This window comes from Podarcis cretensis, assembly GCF_951804945.1.
Source record: "Podarcis cretensis genome assembly, chromosome: 9".
NCBI lineage: Eukaryota > Metazoa > Chordata > Lepidosauria > Squamata > Lacertidae > Podarcis > Podarcis cretensis.
Genome location: NC_137178.1, coordinates 4,286,149 through 4,304,677, shown reverse-complemented (window position 1 = coordinate 4,304,677; position 18,529 = coordinate 4,286,149). Strand labels below are relative to the sequence as shown.

The window sequence follows — 18,529 nt, the reverse complement described above, 5'->3', positions numbered from 1 at the left end:
ACTCATCGCTAAGAGCTGGAAAACTCAAGATCTACCCACACTGGAAGAGTGGCAGATGCAGCTGATGGACTATATGCAACTGGCCGAGATGACTGGTAGAATTTGAGACCTGGGAGAAGAGAGGGTTGAAGAAGACTGGAAGAAATTCAAGATTTATTTACAAAAGTATTGTAATTTGGCAGAAAACTAAGAAGGAGGCCAGATCATAAATAACTGCCTACCATTGAATTAGATTTGAATTTGACGATAAGTGAGATTGATGAAAATATAAAATTTCTGGAGAATTATTAGATGAAATTAATTGAACGAGATTTAAGAATCTAAACAAGATGATAAATTGCTGGAAAAAGGTTATAATGATGTAAGTGGGAGCGGGAGACGTGAGGGAGTCCAAAGAAGTTTTGAAAAAATGTGTTATGATTCATGTTATATTGTTTATCATTTTTACATTCTGTATTTATTTAAAAAATTTCAATAAATATTTATAAAAATATATATATCATTAAAAAAAATATATGCTTTTTAAAAATTGCCTTGTAGATGTGGGTGGAAGTTCCTGACAAGCCTCTGTTGCGGGCTGGGGGTGGGAGAGAAGGAACGAGAGCCCTGCAGTGTAGTCCACTATTATTAACATTGCAGGCTGGAGGTGGGTCTGGGGCTAGTTTGAGTTTGCAGGAAGGCAAAAAAAGAAAAAAATCTCCTTTGCAAAGTGTTACGGCTAAAATCTGGGTGCGAGGCTGCTCTGCCCCCCAGCTCATCGGACTAAGTCCGCGGGTCCCTGCGGAGGAAAATGAGCTCAGCCGGAGACAGGAGCAAACAGCAGAAGATCCAAGGTTATTGCGCAACAGGTTCAAGGCGAGATTGAACAGTGAGAAAGGGGTGACATGAGTTTTTGAAACTCCCACCATGTCCCAGAATACAGTGCAAAACACGTCATGAATACATTAAAGAGAGGTTTGGTTACACAGATTACATCATGAATATATTAAAGGGAGGTTGGGTTACACAGATTAACATATGGAGGAGGGAGGGGGGAATATGCAGAGCTGGAGATATGCACAGATAAACACTTCCTGGGGATGAGAAAACAATGGTCCCAAATATGCATAGTCTGCCACCTGACATTGCCTGGAGGAAAGGCTGATCAGAGCGATTTGACACAATTAGGGTCTTAACACCTTGCTTGATTATGGAGGACAGGGGAGGGGTGATGGAGTCCTAGAGAAATTGAGCAAATATATTGTAGCGAAGAGACAGGGACGCAGGTGGCGCTGTGGGTTAAAGCCTCAGCGCCTAGGATTTGCCGATCGAAAGGCCGGCGGTTCGAATCCCTGCGGCGGGGTGCGCTCCCGCTGCTCGGTCCCAGCGCCTGTCAACCTAGCAGTTCGAGAGCACCTCCGGGTGCAAGTAGATAAATAAGGACCGCTTACCAGCGGGAAGGTAAACGGCGTTTCCGTGTGCGGCTCTGGCTCGCCAGAGCAGCGATGTCACGCTGGCCACGTGACCCGGAAGTGTCTCCGGACAGCGCTGGCCCCTGGCCTCTTAAGTGAGATGGGCGCACAACCCCAGAGTCTGTCAAGACTGGCCCGTACGGGCAGGGGTACCTTTACCTTTACCTTTATTGTAGCGAAGAAGGTGAAGAAGACATGCCCCCCCCCTTCCGTAACAAAAGCATCCCTCATTTGCAGCAAAGGACAATCAGATCTGCTGCCCGGTCGAAATTCAGCCCTGAGCTCATGCAGAAAGCTTGTGCACTGTTGACAGGCGTGCAGCCCCCTTCCCTAATTCCTGTAATTAAATGTTCTAGTTTGCTTAATGCCTGTTGACTTTGTCCATAGAGTTTTCTTGGCAGGGATACTGGAGTGGCTTGCCGGTTCTTGCTCCAGGCGGATCACGTTTGGTCAAAACTCTCCACTATGGGAAGAGAAATTAATAGAAGTGATTAAAAACTTTTTCAATATGCAGTGACTGCGGCAAGAATTTTAATGGCTCAAAAATGGAAACAAGAAGAATTACCAACATTGGAAGAATGGAGACGGAAACTGATGGATTTTGCTGAATTAGATAAACTGACAGGAAAAATTAGATACCAGAAAGATCACAAGTTCACACAGGACTGGAGAAAGTTTACGATTTATCTGGAAAATATTTGTGATGAACAGACAACGCTAGTTGGATTTAAAGAGGCTTTGTGAGGAGAAAGGGTATTGTGAGAGGGATAAGAGCTGTAAAGATTAATTAACTGGCAATACAATTATAAAGGAAATGTGAAATAAATTTAAAATTATGAGGATTGTGGAGGGAGCGGGGGGAAGTCCAAAAGAATTTTGTATTATAGTGGATATGAATGTGTTATTTAAATTTGTAAAAGAAAGTTTTCCTAAAAAATTAATAATAATAATAATAAAAACTCTCCACTATGACCTGTCCATCTTGGGTGGCCCTGCACGGCATAGCTTGTAGCTTCTCTGAGTTATTCAAGCCCCTTCGCCACGGCAAGGCAGTGATCCATGAACGAAATAATTTTTGAATGATGGTGCTGGAGGAGACTCTTGAGAGTCGCATGGACTGCAAGAAGATCAAACCTCTCCATTCTGAAGGAAATCAGCCCTGAGTGCTCACTGGAAGGACAGATCCTGAAGCTGAGGCTCCAAGACTTTGGCCACCTCAGGAGAAGAGAAGACTCCCTGGAAAAGACCCTGATGTTGGGAAAGATGGAGGGCACAAGGAGAAGGGGACGACCGAGGACGAGATGGTTGGACAGTGTTCTTGAAGCTACCAGCATGAGTTTGACCCAACTGCGGGAGGCAGTGGAAGACAGGAGTGCCTGGCATGCTCTGGTCCAGGGGGTCACGAAGAGGCGGACACGACTAAACAACAACAACAACAATACAGTAGATTTCTATGGGCAGTCATCCTTCCACTCCCAGAAAGTGATATAGAGTGTGATGGACTATATGGGACTGGCAAAAATGACTGGCAGAATCCGAGACCAGGGAAAAGAGTCGGCGGAAGAAGATTGGAAGAAGTTTAAAGACTATTTGCAGAAATATTGTAAAATTAATGAATGTTAGAATGATGTTGGACAGAAATTAAGTGGTTTCCAGCTGTAACGCTGTAAGAGATATGGAAAATAAGGTTTTGAATTAAGTAAAAACTAATGGTGAGGATTTGCTGAATTTATAATTTGAATTGGAATATAAGAAAGGGAGGTATGAGGAGGTCCGGAAAATAAGTTATAAGAAAATAGGTAAAGGGAAATTTTTTGTGTTTTTTTAGTTGTTTTTACTATTTTTTCTTTTTTCTGTATTTTTGTTGTTTCTTTTCTGCTGTTTTAAAATGTATTATTCTGGAAAATTTCAATAAATATCTTATAAAAAAAAATAGAGTGTCCCAGAAGTTATATTATCAATGTGAATCTCTATTATTAGATTTATGGTTCATGTCCTGTGAGCTCTATGGAAAGAGCGGCTCCCATGAGCTGGAGCCCTTCCTCGGGGCCTTACCATAGAGAGAGGGAGGCATTCCCTAGCCAGACTGCTGGCAATCCTGTGTCCATTTCCCATCAGCCCCTGCAACCAACAGCGTGGTCAAGGATAATGGGAGTTGTAGTACTTCAGGAACACCTGGCAGAACCACAGTTTATCTCCATCCCTGCTAAACATGCCTCACATGCCCCGTTTAACCCAGAGCTTCCTTCTGAACCATGTAGGACGACGGTGCATAACAGCGGGTTGAGCTAGATGACCTTTGGGGGATCCCCTTCCAACCATTCCAATTTAAAATTCTAATTGGAGTTGTTTTTTTCCTTGCTAGGAACCATTGGCTTAGAAAAAAGGTTGTGCAGTTTGAGTGAGAGCCATTTTTGGAGGTCAAAACTGCCCCATCCCAGCGATGTGCAGAAATTCAAGAGGTGAAGCTTTTACTGAGATGCTTCACCTGGGCAACCATCACCTGCTGAATCGCTGTTTCAGGATTTACTTACAAAAGTATTGTAATTTGGCAGAAGGCTAAGAAGGGTGCTAGATCATAAATAACTGCCTACCATTGAATTAAATTTGTATTTGACGATAAGTGAGATTGAGGAAAATATAAAATTTTTGGAGAATTATTAGATTAAATTAATTGAACGAGATTTAAGAATGTAAACAAGATGATAAATTGCTGGAAAAAGGTTATAATGATGTAAGTGGGAGTGGGAGACGTGAGGGAGTCCAAAGAAGTTTTGAAAAATGTGTTATGATTCATGTTATATTTATCATTTTTGCATTTTGTATTTAAAAAATTTCAATAAATATTTATATATAAAAAAAAATGAATCGCTGTTTCAGGGATAGTAAAGCAGGATGTTTCCCCCACCACTCAGGATTACCCCCCACAGGTTAATCTGCAGCTCTAATATATTCTCACTACTTGGGAGTAAAGCCATGCAGACTGGCTTCTGTCAGGGATTTATCTAGCTGTGATTCCTGTATTTGCAGGAGTTTGAACTAGATGACCATTTCCAAGGCTAGGATTATATAATACGAATCCTTGTTTTCCTGGAACGTGAACTACACTTTAATCTTTAACATCACCCCCTTGATATTCTTCAGAAAGTCTCTTTTAATTTATATTTATCAGGCTCTGATGACTCCAAGCCATAGCTGTCAATTTTCCCCTTTTCTTGCGAGGAATACTATTCAGAATAAGGGAACTTCCCTTTTAAAAAGGACAACGTTGACAGCTATGCGGATGACTCCAAACCCTCAATCTTTACAAAAAGGAAGTAAACTAACCTCTCGCTGTTCTTTTCCCCCCTATTAGGAGCTTGTTGGTAGGATCTCCCCCCCCCCAAAAAAAAAACACCAATATGGGTGGCAGCTGATGGATTCGAACCCTCCACCAATGGCATCATGAAGAGCTTGGTCTCCTCCAATGAGAGGAAGCTGGAGGGCGGGTTTTTCCCTTATCAGCGAATGTCAGTGAAGAATGTTGCACAGCTGATGCGCACCCAGAGAGCACTTGGCAGGCAGCTGTTGCGGCTCCCCCCCCCCAAGCAATGCTCCCCATTTGGCCCAGATGTTTGTGCATCTTGCTCTGCTTCGGCCCCTTCGCTCACAGTGAGTATCCCCTCGGCTTCCTAACCTGGGACGGGTGCAGTCATTGGGGACGAACCTTCTGGCTGACAGCTGGCATGGCAGAAACGCTGCCTTACCCCTCTCGCCCAGGCTGCAGGTGCTCAAATCCACCTGATCTTCCTTCCTCTTTTCACATTCATGTGTTTGCCTTGTCTAGCCTTAGTAAGTTGCATGGGTCATTTTATAAAGAGGTTCCTTTCTCAAGATCTTGCAATGCTTTTTAATAATAGTAATACAGTGGAAATGGGACGCAGGTGGCGCTGTGGGTTAAAGCCTCAGCGCCTAGGACTTGCCGATCGAAAGGTTGGCGGTTCGAATCCCTGCGGCGGGGTGCGCTCCCGCTGCTCGGTCCCAGCGCCTGCCAACCTAGCAGTTCGAAAGCACCTCCGGGTGCAAGTAGATAAATAGGGACCGCTTACCAGCGGGAAGGTAAACGGCGTTTCCGTGTGCAGCTCTGGCTCGCCAGAGCATCAATGTCACGCTGGCCACGTGACCCGGAAGTGTCTCCGGACAGCGCTGGCCCCTGGCCTCTTAAGTGAGATGGGCGCACAACCCCAGAGTCTGTCAAGACTGGCCCGTACGGGCAGGGGTACCTTTACCTTTACCTTAATACAGTGGAACCTTGGGTTAAGTACTTAATTCGTTCCAGAGGTCCGTTCTTAACCTGAAACTGTTCTTAACCTGAAGCACCACGTTAGCTAATGGGGCCTCCTGCTGCTGCTGCTGCACCCCCGGAGCACAATTTCTGTTCTCATCCTGAAACAAAGTTCTTAACCTGAGGTACTATTTCTGGGTTAGCGGAGTCTGTAACCTGAAGCGTCTGTAACCTGAAGCGTATGTAACCTGAGGTACCACTGTAATAATAATAATAATAATTTATTATTTGTACCCTGCCCATCTGGCTGGGTTTCCCCAGCCACTCTGGGCGGCTTCCAACAAAGATTAAAAATACATTAAAATGTCACACATTAAAAAACTTCCCTAAATAGGGCTGCCTTCAGATGTCTTCTAAAAGTCGGATACAGTGGTACCTCGGGTTAAATACTTAATTCATTCCGGTCCGTTCTTAACCTGAAACTGTTCTTAACCTGAAGCACCACTTTAGCTAATGGGGCCTCCTGCTGCCGCCACGCCGCTGGAGCACAATTTCTGTTCTCATCCTGAAGCAAAGTTCTCGACCTGAGGTACTATTTCTGGGTTAGCGGAGTCTGTAACCTGAAGTGTATATAACCTGAAGTGTATGTAACCCGAGGTGCCACTGTAGTTGTTTATCTCTTTGACATCTGATGGGAGGGCGTTCCACAGAGCGGGCACCACCATCGAGAAGGCCCTCTGCCTGGTTCCCTGTAACCTCACTTCTCACAGGGAGGGAACCCCCAGAAGGCCCTTGGAGCTGGACCTCAGTGTCTGGGTAGAACGATAGGGGTGGAGATGCTCCTTCAGGTATACTGGGCTGAGGCTCTCCCTTCCTGCAGTTTCCAGCAACGGATATTGATAAGTGTTGCTGCCTCCAACTGTGACCCCGTCCATTTACAAGCACATTCTCTCCCCACCCACCCAAAGGATCCTCAGAACAGTAATTTTCTTATGGGTGCTGGGAATTGTAGTTCTGCGGGGTAAACTATAGTTCCCGAGATTTTGGGGAGGATCCAAACGATGGATTCAAATTGCAAAAGGGAAATTCCAACATTAGGAAGAACTTTCTGGCAGTAAGAGCTGTTCAACAGTGGGACAGACGTCCTCAAAAGGTGACAGACTATCGGTCAGGGATTATTCCGCTACGTGGCGTGGAAGGTTGTCATTGGCAAGACACCGGTTTCCAGAGCGGCCCACGTGCTTCTTGCAAGTATATGGTGTGTGGGCTTTGCAATCTCAAGCCTATTTATAATTCCTTGCTTCCCCCCCCCCCCACACACCTCCTATTTGCAGCGTGGCAACAGCCGGTTGCATGGAATGCGGCCAGGCAAATTGTTTCCATTCTTCCTCTTCCTCTCGCAGTTATGGGCCGGCTTGAAAAACGTGGTCTCCCAGGATTGGCATAGAACATTCCAGGGGGCTGAAAATGGAGGTGGTTATATATTCAGATATCAACTCCCCTCTTTTTTCCTCCAATAATCATCCTATTCAGTGTTTCTCCTATAGAAGCGTGAAGCACCAGGGAACCATGGCTCCTGTCCCCAGACCCTTCCTTGATTTCCAAACCTGCTCTGAGATTCTCTTCGCAATCCCACAGACCCACAAAATCCCAGCCGCTGTCATAAATTTGTCTTGGTTGGCAGCTTCAGGTTGGCGTTTGTGCCGGAGGTGGCATTCAGCTAATTTCCTTTCAGGTTTGGACCCTGGAATACAATTGTGGATAGGGCGATTGTGCTGGAGGAAAGTAGATAAGCCTGCCACCTGATAAAATCTATCTATCTATCTATATATCTATATCTATATATATATATATAAAAGCCTTCCAGTTTAGTTAGTTCAGCCTTTGCCAGCCTGATGCCCTGCAGGTGTGCAGCCAGCTGATGGGATTTGTAGTCCAAAACAACCGAAGGGCACCAAGCTGGCAAAGGCTGAGTTAGTCCATGTTTCCTCCCTGATCATCACGTCAAAGGAGGAAAGGTGTTATTGCATGACAGACTTAAACTGGTTTGAAAGGCGTTCCCTGTTGCTGAGGTGACCTTGGCTATGGGAAGAGGACTGAGATTCTCAGCACCTCACAAAACCACAGGTATAAAACTGATATAAGTTTGTTGTATAGCCACACCCTTAGCCCAGCAACAGCTGGAGGCAGTTTTCTTCTGGATGAAAAGGTCTCTTCACTTTAGATGTTCATTTGAACCTATCTTCAGTTCTTGCTTTTGTATTTAAAAAAACAACAACTATTGTCTAGATGTTTTGATGGTAAGTTTGCAAATCACCATGGGACAGAAATGCAAAAGCAGATTCATAAATAGGTAGATGCCGTACGATCGCATTTTGTGCAGGGGTTCAGTTCCAAGGGTTCCATGTCAAACCTCGGTTCTCGAACGGTTCCGTTTTTGAACATTTTGGCTCTCGAATGCTGAGAACCTTTGAAATAAAAAACTTAAGGTCTTATATATGTAATAAATGTTCATAAATGTACAGAAAATAACGGAGGCCATCCAGAGAATATTGAGAAGCAAAGCAGATCGTAAGCCTGATCTTTATTGAACTGTTGCAACAGGGTGCCCCCTTCACACACAGGAGGAGGACCCCAAACAAAGGTGTGCCCCCCCTTATATAGACATTTTAAATTGCCCACCCTGGAGTCCAAGATGGAGGAGTGTTAACGTATATAAAATTGTACATATGGTTGATTTGAATATGTTATTATTGATTATGTATACCCAATGTATCAGCTGCCTAGGGGGTTTCACTGTTTGTATTTGGCTGTTAGTAAAAAATAATAATAATAAACTAAAAAAAAAAATGCACTTAAGATGCGACTGTGCTGTAATGAAAATAGTCAGTGTATCCCAGTGCTCCCTTCATCTCTGTTTTCTTCGAGACTCTTTTGGCACAATCTGCCCCAAGAGTTCATGCTCTCTTTCTCTTTTGGCACTGCAGGCTTACGTATTCAGGAATACCTCTACTTCCAGGTATTGAGCCCTGGCGATATCCGGTACATCTTTACTGCCACCCCAGCCAAGGATTTCGGAGGGGTGTTTGTAAGTATGAGAACCAGGCTCCCGTCCCCTCCCAGCGATGCCCAACATCATTTTATTTTTTTACTTTTATTAATCACATTTATATACAGTGGTGCCTCACAAGACGAAAAGAATCCGTTCCGCGATTTTCTTCGTCTAGCGGTTTTTTCGTCTTGCAAAGCAAGCCCATTGACGGCTTAGCGGATTAGCGCTATTAGCGGCTTAGCGGCTTTTAGCGGCTTATCAGCTTAGTGGATAAGCAGATAAGCCGCTTAGCGGCTTAGAAAAAGGGGGGGGGAGGGAAAAAAAGTTGGAAAAACTCGCAAGACATTTCGTCTTGCGAAGCAAGCCCATAGGGAAATTCGTTTTGCGAAGCGCCTCCAAAACTGAAAACCCTTTCGTCTAGCGGGTTTTCCGTCTTGCGGGGCACCACTGTACCGCCTTTATCTTCCAGGGATCTCAAGGTGGTGTATATGGCTCTCCTTCTCCTCCCCATTTCATCCTGCTTTCCTGCTTGGCAAGGGGGTTGGACTCGATGGCCCTTGTGGTCTCTTCCAACTCTCTGATTCTATGATTCTTTCCTCACAACAACCTTGTGAGGTAGGGCTAGGCTAAGAGATGGTGACCGACTCCAAGGTCACCCAGTGAGCTTCATGGCCAGCTGGGATTCGAACCCTGCTCCCCCAGGTCTGAGTCCAGCGCTCTAACCACTACGCCACACTGACTGCAAAACAGTCTTCATTTTTTGGAGGGAGGGTTTAAAATGTAACTGAAGCGTTCCCAAAGCCAGGAAGGATTGGACTCTGATTAATAAAATACAGACGAGGCTTGACCAGCAAGACTCTGGGAGGGGTGCCAATAATAATTCCCTCCACCCCTTGGCCCAGGTCGTTTTATTCACAAAAGAACTTTTTACAGTGTTCGTAAGAACCAATCGGGACGCAGGTGGCGCTGTGGGTTAAAGCCTCAGCGCCTAGGGCTTGCCGATCGAAAGGTCGGCGGTTCGAATCCCTGCGGCGGGGTGCGCTCCCGCTACTCGGTCCCAGCGCCTGCCAACCTAGCAGTTCGAAAGCACCTCCGGGTGCAAGTAGATAAATAGGGACCGCTTACCAGCGGGAAGGTAAACGGCGTTTCCGTGTGCGGCTCTGGCTCGCCAGAGCAGCGATGTCACGCTGGCCACGTGACCCGGAAGTGTCTCCGGACAGCGCTGGCCCCTGGCCTCTTAAGTGAGATGGGCGCACAACCCCAGAGTCTGTCAAGACTGGCCCGTACGGGCAGGGGTACCTTTACCTTTACCTAAGAACCAATCAGATTTCCTCTGAGCATTTAAAAAAACCCCACGTGGGACAAAGTCAGATCAGAAGAAATTCTTTTAACTACAAAGAAACTATTTCCTACTTGAGCATGCATATGTAGTTCAGAGTAAATAAAATAGGAATATAAGGAGGAATGCAATCAGCAAAACCCCGGAGGTCATAAGTAGGAATAAACAGGAGAAGAAGGATGGCAGTATTTACCATCTCCTTGTGAACTCTCTTCCTGGCCCTTAAGATCTATCTAAAGATTAACAAACTACATCAAAGTAACCTACTATTTTTATGTACTGAGGATGCCCGGTGAAGCAACTGGCCTGTGTTTTTAGAATGCTTATACGTGCCTGTCAGGTGTAGAGAAAACAAATGGCAGAGGTGGAGAGGCTTGTGGGATTCGATCAGAAATTATTGTCAATGAATCAAACCCAGCCAACACAATGCTTTCATTGCTGACACAATGGCTTGCTCCATATTTCATAATTCCTCATAGCAATCCAACCTGACCCCTACAGTAACAGAGAGGATAACAAATTTATTAGGACGTAAGCTTCCATTAACAATAGCTCATTTCATCCAATACTTGAAGTGTTATCCTGAGTCACTGGTACATTTTCACATGGTTGGATGTGTGTGAGATGAGTCATAAGCTAATAATGGCGAAAACTGCTTTAAAAAAGAGGGATAATTTGCAAAAACAGAAACAACACACCAGTAGCTGATAACACAGACATCCTGGCATTGATATGCTAGTTCACCACTGTGCTACACTGGCTTCTCATTGCGCCAGAAGGAGAAAGCAAGAAGCCTTGGCACTTCTGTCTGAGATATTCAGCAAGTTTTAATTTTGCTCTGCTTTCTTTCTGCCTCTCTTTCGCCTGCCCAAGAACACAAGATACCAGCAGATCTACCTGGTCCCAGCAGACCCTCCGGAGGCTTGCGGGGCTCTGAACAACGGGGTCTTCATCGAAGGCCAGATCGCCTTGGTGGAGCGCGGGTGAGTTTCCTCGCATGGGAAGAGGGCCGGGCTGTTTTCAAGGGCTACGTTTTTAATTAATGGGATTGCTTTCATATGCATTTTGATTAACCTTCCCGTGAGTCGCTTGTTCGCCCGCACACTTTTTGACGCATTTCCCTGTCTCTTTCCAAAAGTCTGCGCACAAAGCCCTTAACAACTCAGGACCCAGTTTGTCTGCCATAGGCCCTAACTGGTGACACCAGTCACGAAATTAAAAGCGCCTGCTTCATGGGAGAAAAGCAATGGCAAACCTAGGCAGCATCTGAAAAAGCAGTGACATCACCTTTTGAATTATGGTGCTGGAAGAGACTCTTGAGAGTCCCATGGACTGCAAGAAGATCCAACTTATCCATTCTGAAGGAAATCAGCCCTGAGTGCTCACTGGAAGGACAGATCCTGAAGCTGAGGCTCCAAGACTTTGGCCACCTCATGAGAAGAGAAGACTCCCTGATGTTGGGAGAGTTCATGGGACTCTCAAGAGTCTCCTCCAGCACCATAATTCAAAAGCATCTTCGGCGATCAGCCTTCTTTATGGTCCAGCTCTCACTTCCATACATCACTACTGGGAAAACCATAGCTTTAACTATATGGGCCTTTGTTGGCAAGGTGATGTCTCTGCTTTTTAAGACGCTGTCTAGGTTTGTCATTGCTTTCCTCCCAAGAAGCAGTCATCTTTTAATTTCGTGGCTGCTGTCACCATCTGCAGTGATCATGGAGCCCAAGAAAGTAAAACCTCTCACTGCCTTCATTTCTTCCCCTTCTTTTTGCCAGGAGGTGATGAGCCCAGTGGCCATGATCTTCGTTTTTTTGATGCTGAGCTTCAGACCATATTTTGCGCTCTCCTCTTTCACCTAATGATGATGATAGCAGTAGCAATAGTACCCCTCCCATCTTACTGGGTTTCCCCAGCCGCTCAGGGCGGCTTCAGTTATAAAAACATAATAAAGCGCCATACATTCCAAACTTCCCTATACAGGGAACAATGCCTGTCTAGTTTGGATCTGAGTGTCTTTGGGGGCGAGGGACTCAAAACTCTCTTGCCGCCTTTCCGCCAGGGGCTGCTCATTCCTGTCCAAGACTCGCATCGTACAGGAACTCGGCGGCCGTGCAGTGATCATCGCGGACAACGCCTATGACAATGATAGCTCCTACGTGGAGATGATCCAGGACAGCACCAGGCGGACGGCAGACATCCCTGCCCTCTTCCTGCTCGGGAGGGACGGGTAAGTGGCTTCGAGCTGGCGTAAGCAGAAGCTTCCAAGATCAGGCAAAATCCCCTCCATGGCTGGATCTACACTCACCTTTTAAACGTTATTAGAACGATATCGGAAATATCGTTCTAAAACGTCAAGACAATAAAGGTCCCTTTTGCTTTCTTTCCCCACCGTCTCCCTGGTTTCTGGTTGCTCTCGTGTCACATTTTAATTACGCACCGTGGACATTAAAACATAACGCCACGTGGCGATTTGGTTAACAGAATCTTCCTTTGACTTTTTCTTAGCGTTAAAAACCATGAGTGTAGATCTGCCCTGCGTCTTGGAAAAATAGAAGACAACTTTGGAAATGAAACAAAATAAAAAAATTCCTTCCAGTAGCACCTTAGAAAGGTAAAGGGACCCCTGACCATTAGGTGCAGTTGTGACTGACTCTGGGGTTGCGGCGCTCATCTCGCTTTATTGGCCGAAGGAGCCGGCGTACAGCTTCCGGGTCATGTGGCCAGCATGACTAAGCCGCTTCTGGAGAACCAGAGCAGCGCACGGAAACGTCGTTTACCTTCCTGCTGGAGCAGTACCTATTTATCTACTTGCACTTTGACGTGCTTTTGAACTGCTAGGTTGGCAGAAGCAGGGACCGAGCAATGGGAGCTCACCCCGTCGCGGGGATTCAAACCGCTAACCTTCTGATCGGCAAGTCCTAGGGTCTGTGGTTTAACCCACAGCGCCACCCGCGTCCCAGTAGCACCTTAGAGACCAACTAAGTTTGTTATTAGTATGAGCTTTCGTGTGCATGCACACTTCTTCAGATGTGAAAGCACACGAAAGCTCATACGGATAACAAACTTAGTTGGTCTCTAAGGTGCTACTGGAAGGAATTTAATATTTTTGTTTCGACTACAGCAGACCAACATGGCTACCTACCTGTAACTAGATTCTTGGAAATGGTAAAGAAATGGGGGGTTTATCAGTGCTGGCTCTGTTGGAGGGAATCGCCCCTTGAGTACCTGTTTGCTGGAAATCACAAGTGGAGAGAGAGGACGGTTGAGCTCAGGTCCTGTTACTGGCTTCCTGTAGACACCTGGTCAGTTACTGTAAGAAACAGGAAGCTGGACAGATGTAGCCAGACCAGTTATGAGGCTTCCCTTAAGTGCACAGTATTAAATTTGAGTGCACTAACTATTGGGTTATGGTTATGATAAAAAAAGAGTGAAGATTGGGTGCAGCAATGAGATTTAAAAAAGAAAGCCACAGAAAAGGGGATGGGAAGTCGATAAAACAGAAGAAACATTAGGATTTTATGTGAAATTTGTGGAAAGTTTAATAAACTATATTATAATAAATAAATAAATTTGAGTGCAGAGCGCTGGTGTGCAAATCTGCTGGCAGCAGTAACAACCCTTGCAACAACAACAACAAAATCTAACAATGGGAGAATGGAGGAGAGCTTGCCAAATTTTAGGAATGCAGAAATTTACCCGTTTTAAAAGTGCATTGGCACACAGAAGCAGCAAAACCAGTTCCTTTTTTAAAAATGGAAAACTGAGTGAGTGGTTGGCAGGTTCCGGAACAGGATCAAAGCTCTGGAAAACATCAGCCCAAAACTCTTGAGTGATGTGGAGATAGAACACATTTGTTTATGTCACAAGTCCGACTTGGAATAAGGACACTTACTGGGGATACCTGGAACGGAGTGGGCCAAAAGGGAAATTGCAGGCCACTTGGAGACGGCTGGCCACTTTAGTGTGGCCCCTTGAGTTTCCACCAGACTCCTGCAAACATTGGTCGGACCTTGACAGGCTGCTGGGATCCTGGCTGGTTGGTTGGTTTGGAAAAATGTAGATGGGGCAAAGGCAAACCCATCGCTGATCCAGAATAGAAATTGATCAGCTGTACTGCACTATGGAGGACATGGGTGGCACTGTGGATTAAACCACAGAGCCTAGGACTTGCCGATCAGAAGGTCGGCAGTTCGAATCCCTGCGACGGGGTGAGCTCCCGTTGCTCGGTCCCTGCTCCTGCCAACCTAGCAGTTTGAAAGCACGTCAAAGTGCAAGTAGATAAATAGGCACCGCTCCAGCGGGACCAGATTGGGACAGACAGATTGGGGGGACAGGAGGCGGGCAGATGTAGAGGACTCCCTGGTCCTGAATGGGGCAACTGTGCCCCTGGAGGACCAGGTGCGCAGCCTGGGAGTCATTCTGGACTCACAGCTGTCCATGGAGGCGCTAGTTAATTCTGTGTCCAAGGCAACTGTTTAACAGCTCCATCTGGTACGCAGGCTGAGACCTTCCCTGCCAGCGGACTGTCTCACCAGAGTGGTTCATGCTCTGGTTATCTCCTGCTTGGACTGCAATGCGCTCTATGTGGGGCTACCTTTGAAGGTGACCCGGAAACTACAACTAATCCAGAATGCGGCAGCCAGACTGGTGACTGTGAGTGGCCACCCAGACCACATAACACCGGTCTTGAAAGACCTACCGTACATTGGCTCCCAGTACGTTTCCGAGCACAATTCAAAGGGTTGGTGCTGACCTTTAAAGCCCTAAACAGCTTTGGTCCAGTATACCTGAAGGAGCGTCTCCATCCCCATTGTTCTGCCCGGACACTGAGGTCCAGCACCGAGGGCCTTCTGGCAGTCCTGCCCCCCTCTGTGAGAAGTGAGATTACAGGGAACCAGGCAGAGGGCCTTCTCGATGGTGGCACCCACCTTGTGGAATGCCCTGCCATCAGATGTCAAGGAAATAAACAACAACCAGACTTTTAGAAGACATCTGAAGGCAGCCCTCTTTAGGGAAGCTTTTAATGTTTAATAGGTTATTGTATTTTAATAGTCCATTGGAAGCCGCCCAGAGTGGCTGGAGAAACCCAGCCAGATGGGCAGGGTATAAATAGTAATTTATTATTATTATTATTATTAATAGATTTCCTCCCTGAGTTTGTGCCATCCTCTTTTAAAGCCGGCTGCCAGCCATCGCTGCCTCCTGTGGGAGTTCTGTAGTTTAACTATGCGGTGCGTCCACCAGCCAAAGTCTCTATGGTTTTGCTACCCTCTTTCCAGGTACATGATCCGCCGATCCTTGGAGCAGCATGGCCTCCCCTGGGCAGTCATCTCCATCCCCGTAAACGTCACCAGCATCTCGACCTACGAACTGATGCAGCCTCCGTGGACCTTTTGGTAGCAGAGAGCAAGCAGGGCGAAGGATGCTGGCGAGGACGGACCACAGACTGGCCGGCCGGCCCTTCCGAAAGGAGCCGGGCTGGGGCCTTACGAACTAGCAACCTCCTCGATGTTCCGTCAGCTCACCTCCTTCAAGAATCGGAGCCACCGTTTATGGGTGGCTTTCTTTCGTAGGTTGAAGGAGCTGCCCACGGCGACTCAGCCCTATGGGCTACGTACTAAGCGTGGCACTGGCTTCCCCGCCTGGCACAACTCTCCAGGGTCGCGGCCAGAAGTCAGTCCTGGACCCGTGGGCACCAGGTACCACCAGTGGACTGTTCCAGCAAAATATCCCTTCGAAATCCTGATTCAGCAGAGGCAGTTTGCTCTTGTGTTGTTCCTCCTCCTCACTGGGGTCAGGAGCATGCCCCCATCTCACTGGCTGCCAGGATGGGGCACCTGTGCTGCTTTCTGTTTGGAAGAGAGAGGCAGAGTGCTGGAGGACTGGAGCTGTGGATGATTTAGGTTACCTTTTCCCATCCATGGGGGAGCATCCCCACAGTAGTTTTGCGGTCCTGTTTCTTGTTCCGTTTTTGTTCGGCGATGCCACGGCCTTCCATGGCATCCTCTCCGAATTTCGAATGTGCCCTTTGGCAAACACTGTTTAAACTGGGGAACCCAAATCGTGGGACGCAAATCGTCCCTGGGCACACAGCTGCCCCACACCAGGCCCCCCCCTTCCCCAATAAAATAGGCTGTGGGGTTTTGTGTGCGTTTTATGCGTAGCAGTTTTCCTACTTTGCAAACTGCGCCCAAGGGGCCAACAAGTTTGGCACCTGCTGCTGGTCAGCGCTGGTTGGCTCAGAGCCTTCGCCAAACCTTATTTCTAGCACATTTAAGAGTAGTCATACCTCATGTTGCGTCCGCTTCAGGTTGCGTTTTTTCAGGTTGCAGACTGCTGAAACCCGGAAGTACCGGAACGGGTTACTTCCGGGTTTCAGCAGTTGCGCATGCACAGAAGCTCCAAATCGCGCTTTGCGCAGAAGTGCTGAATTGCAACCCGTGTGTGCGCAGACGCGGGTTGTGAACACTACGGGTTGCGAATGTGCATTCTGCACGGATCACGTTCGTAACCCGAGTGTCCACTGTACCTAAGAATGCGTTTCAGGAGTCTGTTCGACTCCCAAAACTGTTCAAAAACCAAAGCATGGCTTCCGATTGGCTGCAGGAGCATTGTGCAGCCAATCGGAAGCTGCGCCAGAAGTTTGGCTTCCAAAAACCGTTCAAAAACTGGAACCCTCGTTTCTGGTTTTTGATCATTTAGGAGTACGAGTTCCAAGGCGTTCGGCAACCAAGGTACGACTGCAGTCCTTTCACGGAAGAAGAAAAAAAGAGGCACTCAGACCTTCCTGAAATAAATCTAAGACAAAAGGAAAGCAGGACTCGCCTCTAAAATCCCTCCCAAGCAAACGGAAAGCACAACCTCCATCCCCGCAAAAGTAGGCAGAGTGCACTCTCTACCTGGTGCACAGAAGCATTTGGAGGAAATAGAGGATGGGGACTGGATCCGGCCCGCGGACAGTCCGGGAATCAGCGTGTTTTTACATGAGTAGATTGTGTGCTTTTATTTAAAATGCATCTCTGGGTTGTTTGTGGGGCATAGGAATTTGTTCATTCCCTCCCCCCCCCCAAATATAGTCCGGCCCCCCACAAGGTCTGAGGGACAGTAGACCGGCCCCCTGCTGAAAAGGTTTGCTGACCACTGAAATAGAGGATGGCTGGATTTTGCATTCTCACCACTTCTCGTTGCAGAACGAAAACCCTCAAATTTAAAGTAAATAAATGGGAAGAGGAGGAACAGGAGGGTCTCCGCAGCTGCCAAGGGGTGATGGTCATAGAATCTTAGTTGGAAGGGACCCCATCGGGTCATCTAGTCCAACCCCACTGCCCCGTTGCCCTCACGGTGAAGTCTGAGGGCACCATATTCTCAAATCCGAGAGAATAATGGCAAGAAAGATTTGGGAAATGATATTGGCTCCACCGCGTGAAGAAGTGAGTGAAGGACCTGAGCAGAGACCAGTTGCCAGCTGATCACCTTGAGTTAAGGGCTATTGGAGAGGACACAGCAATAATAATTTGTTCATGTGCTGGATCTAGCAGCTACAGGGCCGGTTGGGAGTCATGAAACTTTTCATAAAGCCCCTGACAAAGGAGACTGAAACGCGGAAAGCTGTGGTTTGTAACCAGATGTGCCAGAGCTTGACTCCTTTTATCCCTTGATGAGGACTAGAAACTTGGTTTTGAAAAGAAACTAAGATTAGGACACACCAGAATTGTCACATCCTATGAAATCACAGTGCCCCACAAATATACGATCCATCGCTCCCACAAACCTGCTTCATGGGCCTCTGTTTACCCCAGGCAGACTCATAGAATAAGAGAATTAGAAGGGACCACGAGGGTCATCTAGGCCAACCCCCCTGCAGTGCATGGGGGGGGTTTGAATGGACTAGATGACCTTTGGGTCCCTCCCACCTCTAAAATTCTACGATTCTTTTCCAGACTGAACATACCCAGCTTCTTCAACCATTCCTCATACGGCTTGGCTCCCCGACCCTTGATCATCTCGGTCTTCTCTGCACATTTTCCAGCTTGTCAACATCCTTTCTAAATTGAGGTGCCCAGAACTTAAACTGTGCAGCCCTGTTTAGGGAAGTTTTTAATGACTGATGTTTTAATGTATTTTTCATCTTTTGTTGGAAGCCGCCCAGAGTGGCTGGGGAAACCCAGCCGGATGGGCGGGGTAGAAATAATAAATTATTATTATTACAGTGGTGCCCCGCAAGACGAACGCCTCGCAAGACGGAAAACCCGCTAGACGAAAGGATTTTCCGTTTTGGAGGCGCTTCGCAAAACGAATTTCCTATGGGCTTGCTTCGCAAGACGAAAATGTCTTGCGAGTTCCTGTGGGTTTTTTCCCCTCCCCCCCTTTTTCTAAGCGCTAAGCCGCTTATCAGCTGATCCGCTAAGCCGCTTATCAGCTGA

General features: G+C 47.0%; 1 protein-coding gene and 1 long non-coding RNA gene across 3 annotated transcripts in view; both read left to right on the top strand.

Annotated features, from left to right (window-relative positions):
- LOC307224469 overlaps positions 1–18,529 on the top strand; it is a 251,115-nt gene that overhangs the window by 159,125 nt on the left and 73,461 nt on the right. The window lies entirely within an intron of this gene.
- Positions 5,007–18,313, top strand: PRADC1 (protease associated domain containing 1). 2 transcript variants are annotated; one of them, XM_079991239.1, is made up of 5 exons: positions 5,007–5,102; positions 8,703–8,803; positions 10,980–11,089; positions 12,166–12,333; positions 15,386–18,313. In XM_079991239.1, exons 1-5 carry the CDS (start codon positions 5,042–5,044, stop codon positions 15,504–15,506), a joined length of 561 nt encoding a protein of 186 aa, XP_079847365.1. In that variant the 5' UTR covers positions 5,007–5,041; the 3' UTR covers positions 15,507–18,313. The 2 variants fall into 2 exon arrangements, with proteins under 2 accessions (XP_079847365.1, XP_079847364.1); XM_079991238.1 differs by lacking the exon at positions 5,007–5,102 and adding an exon at positions 5,126–5,282.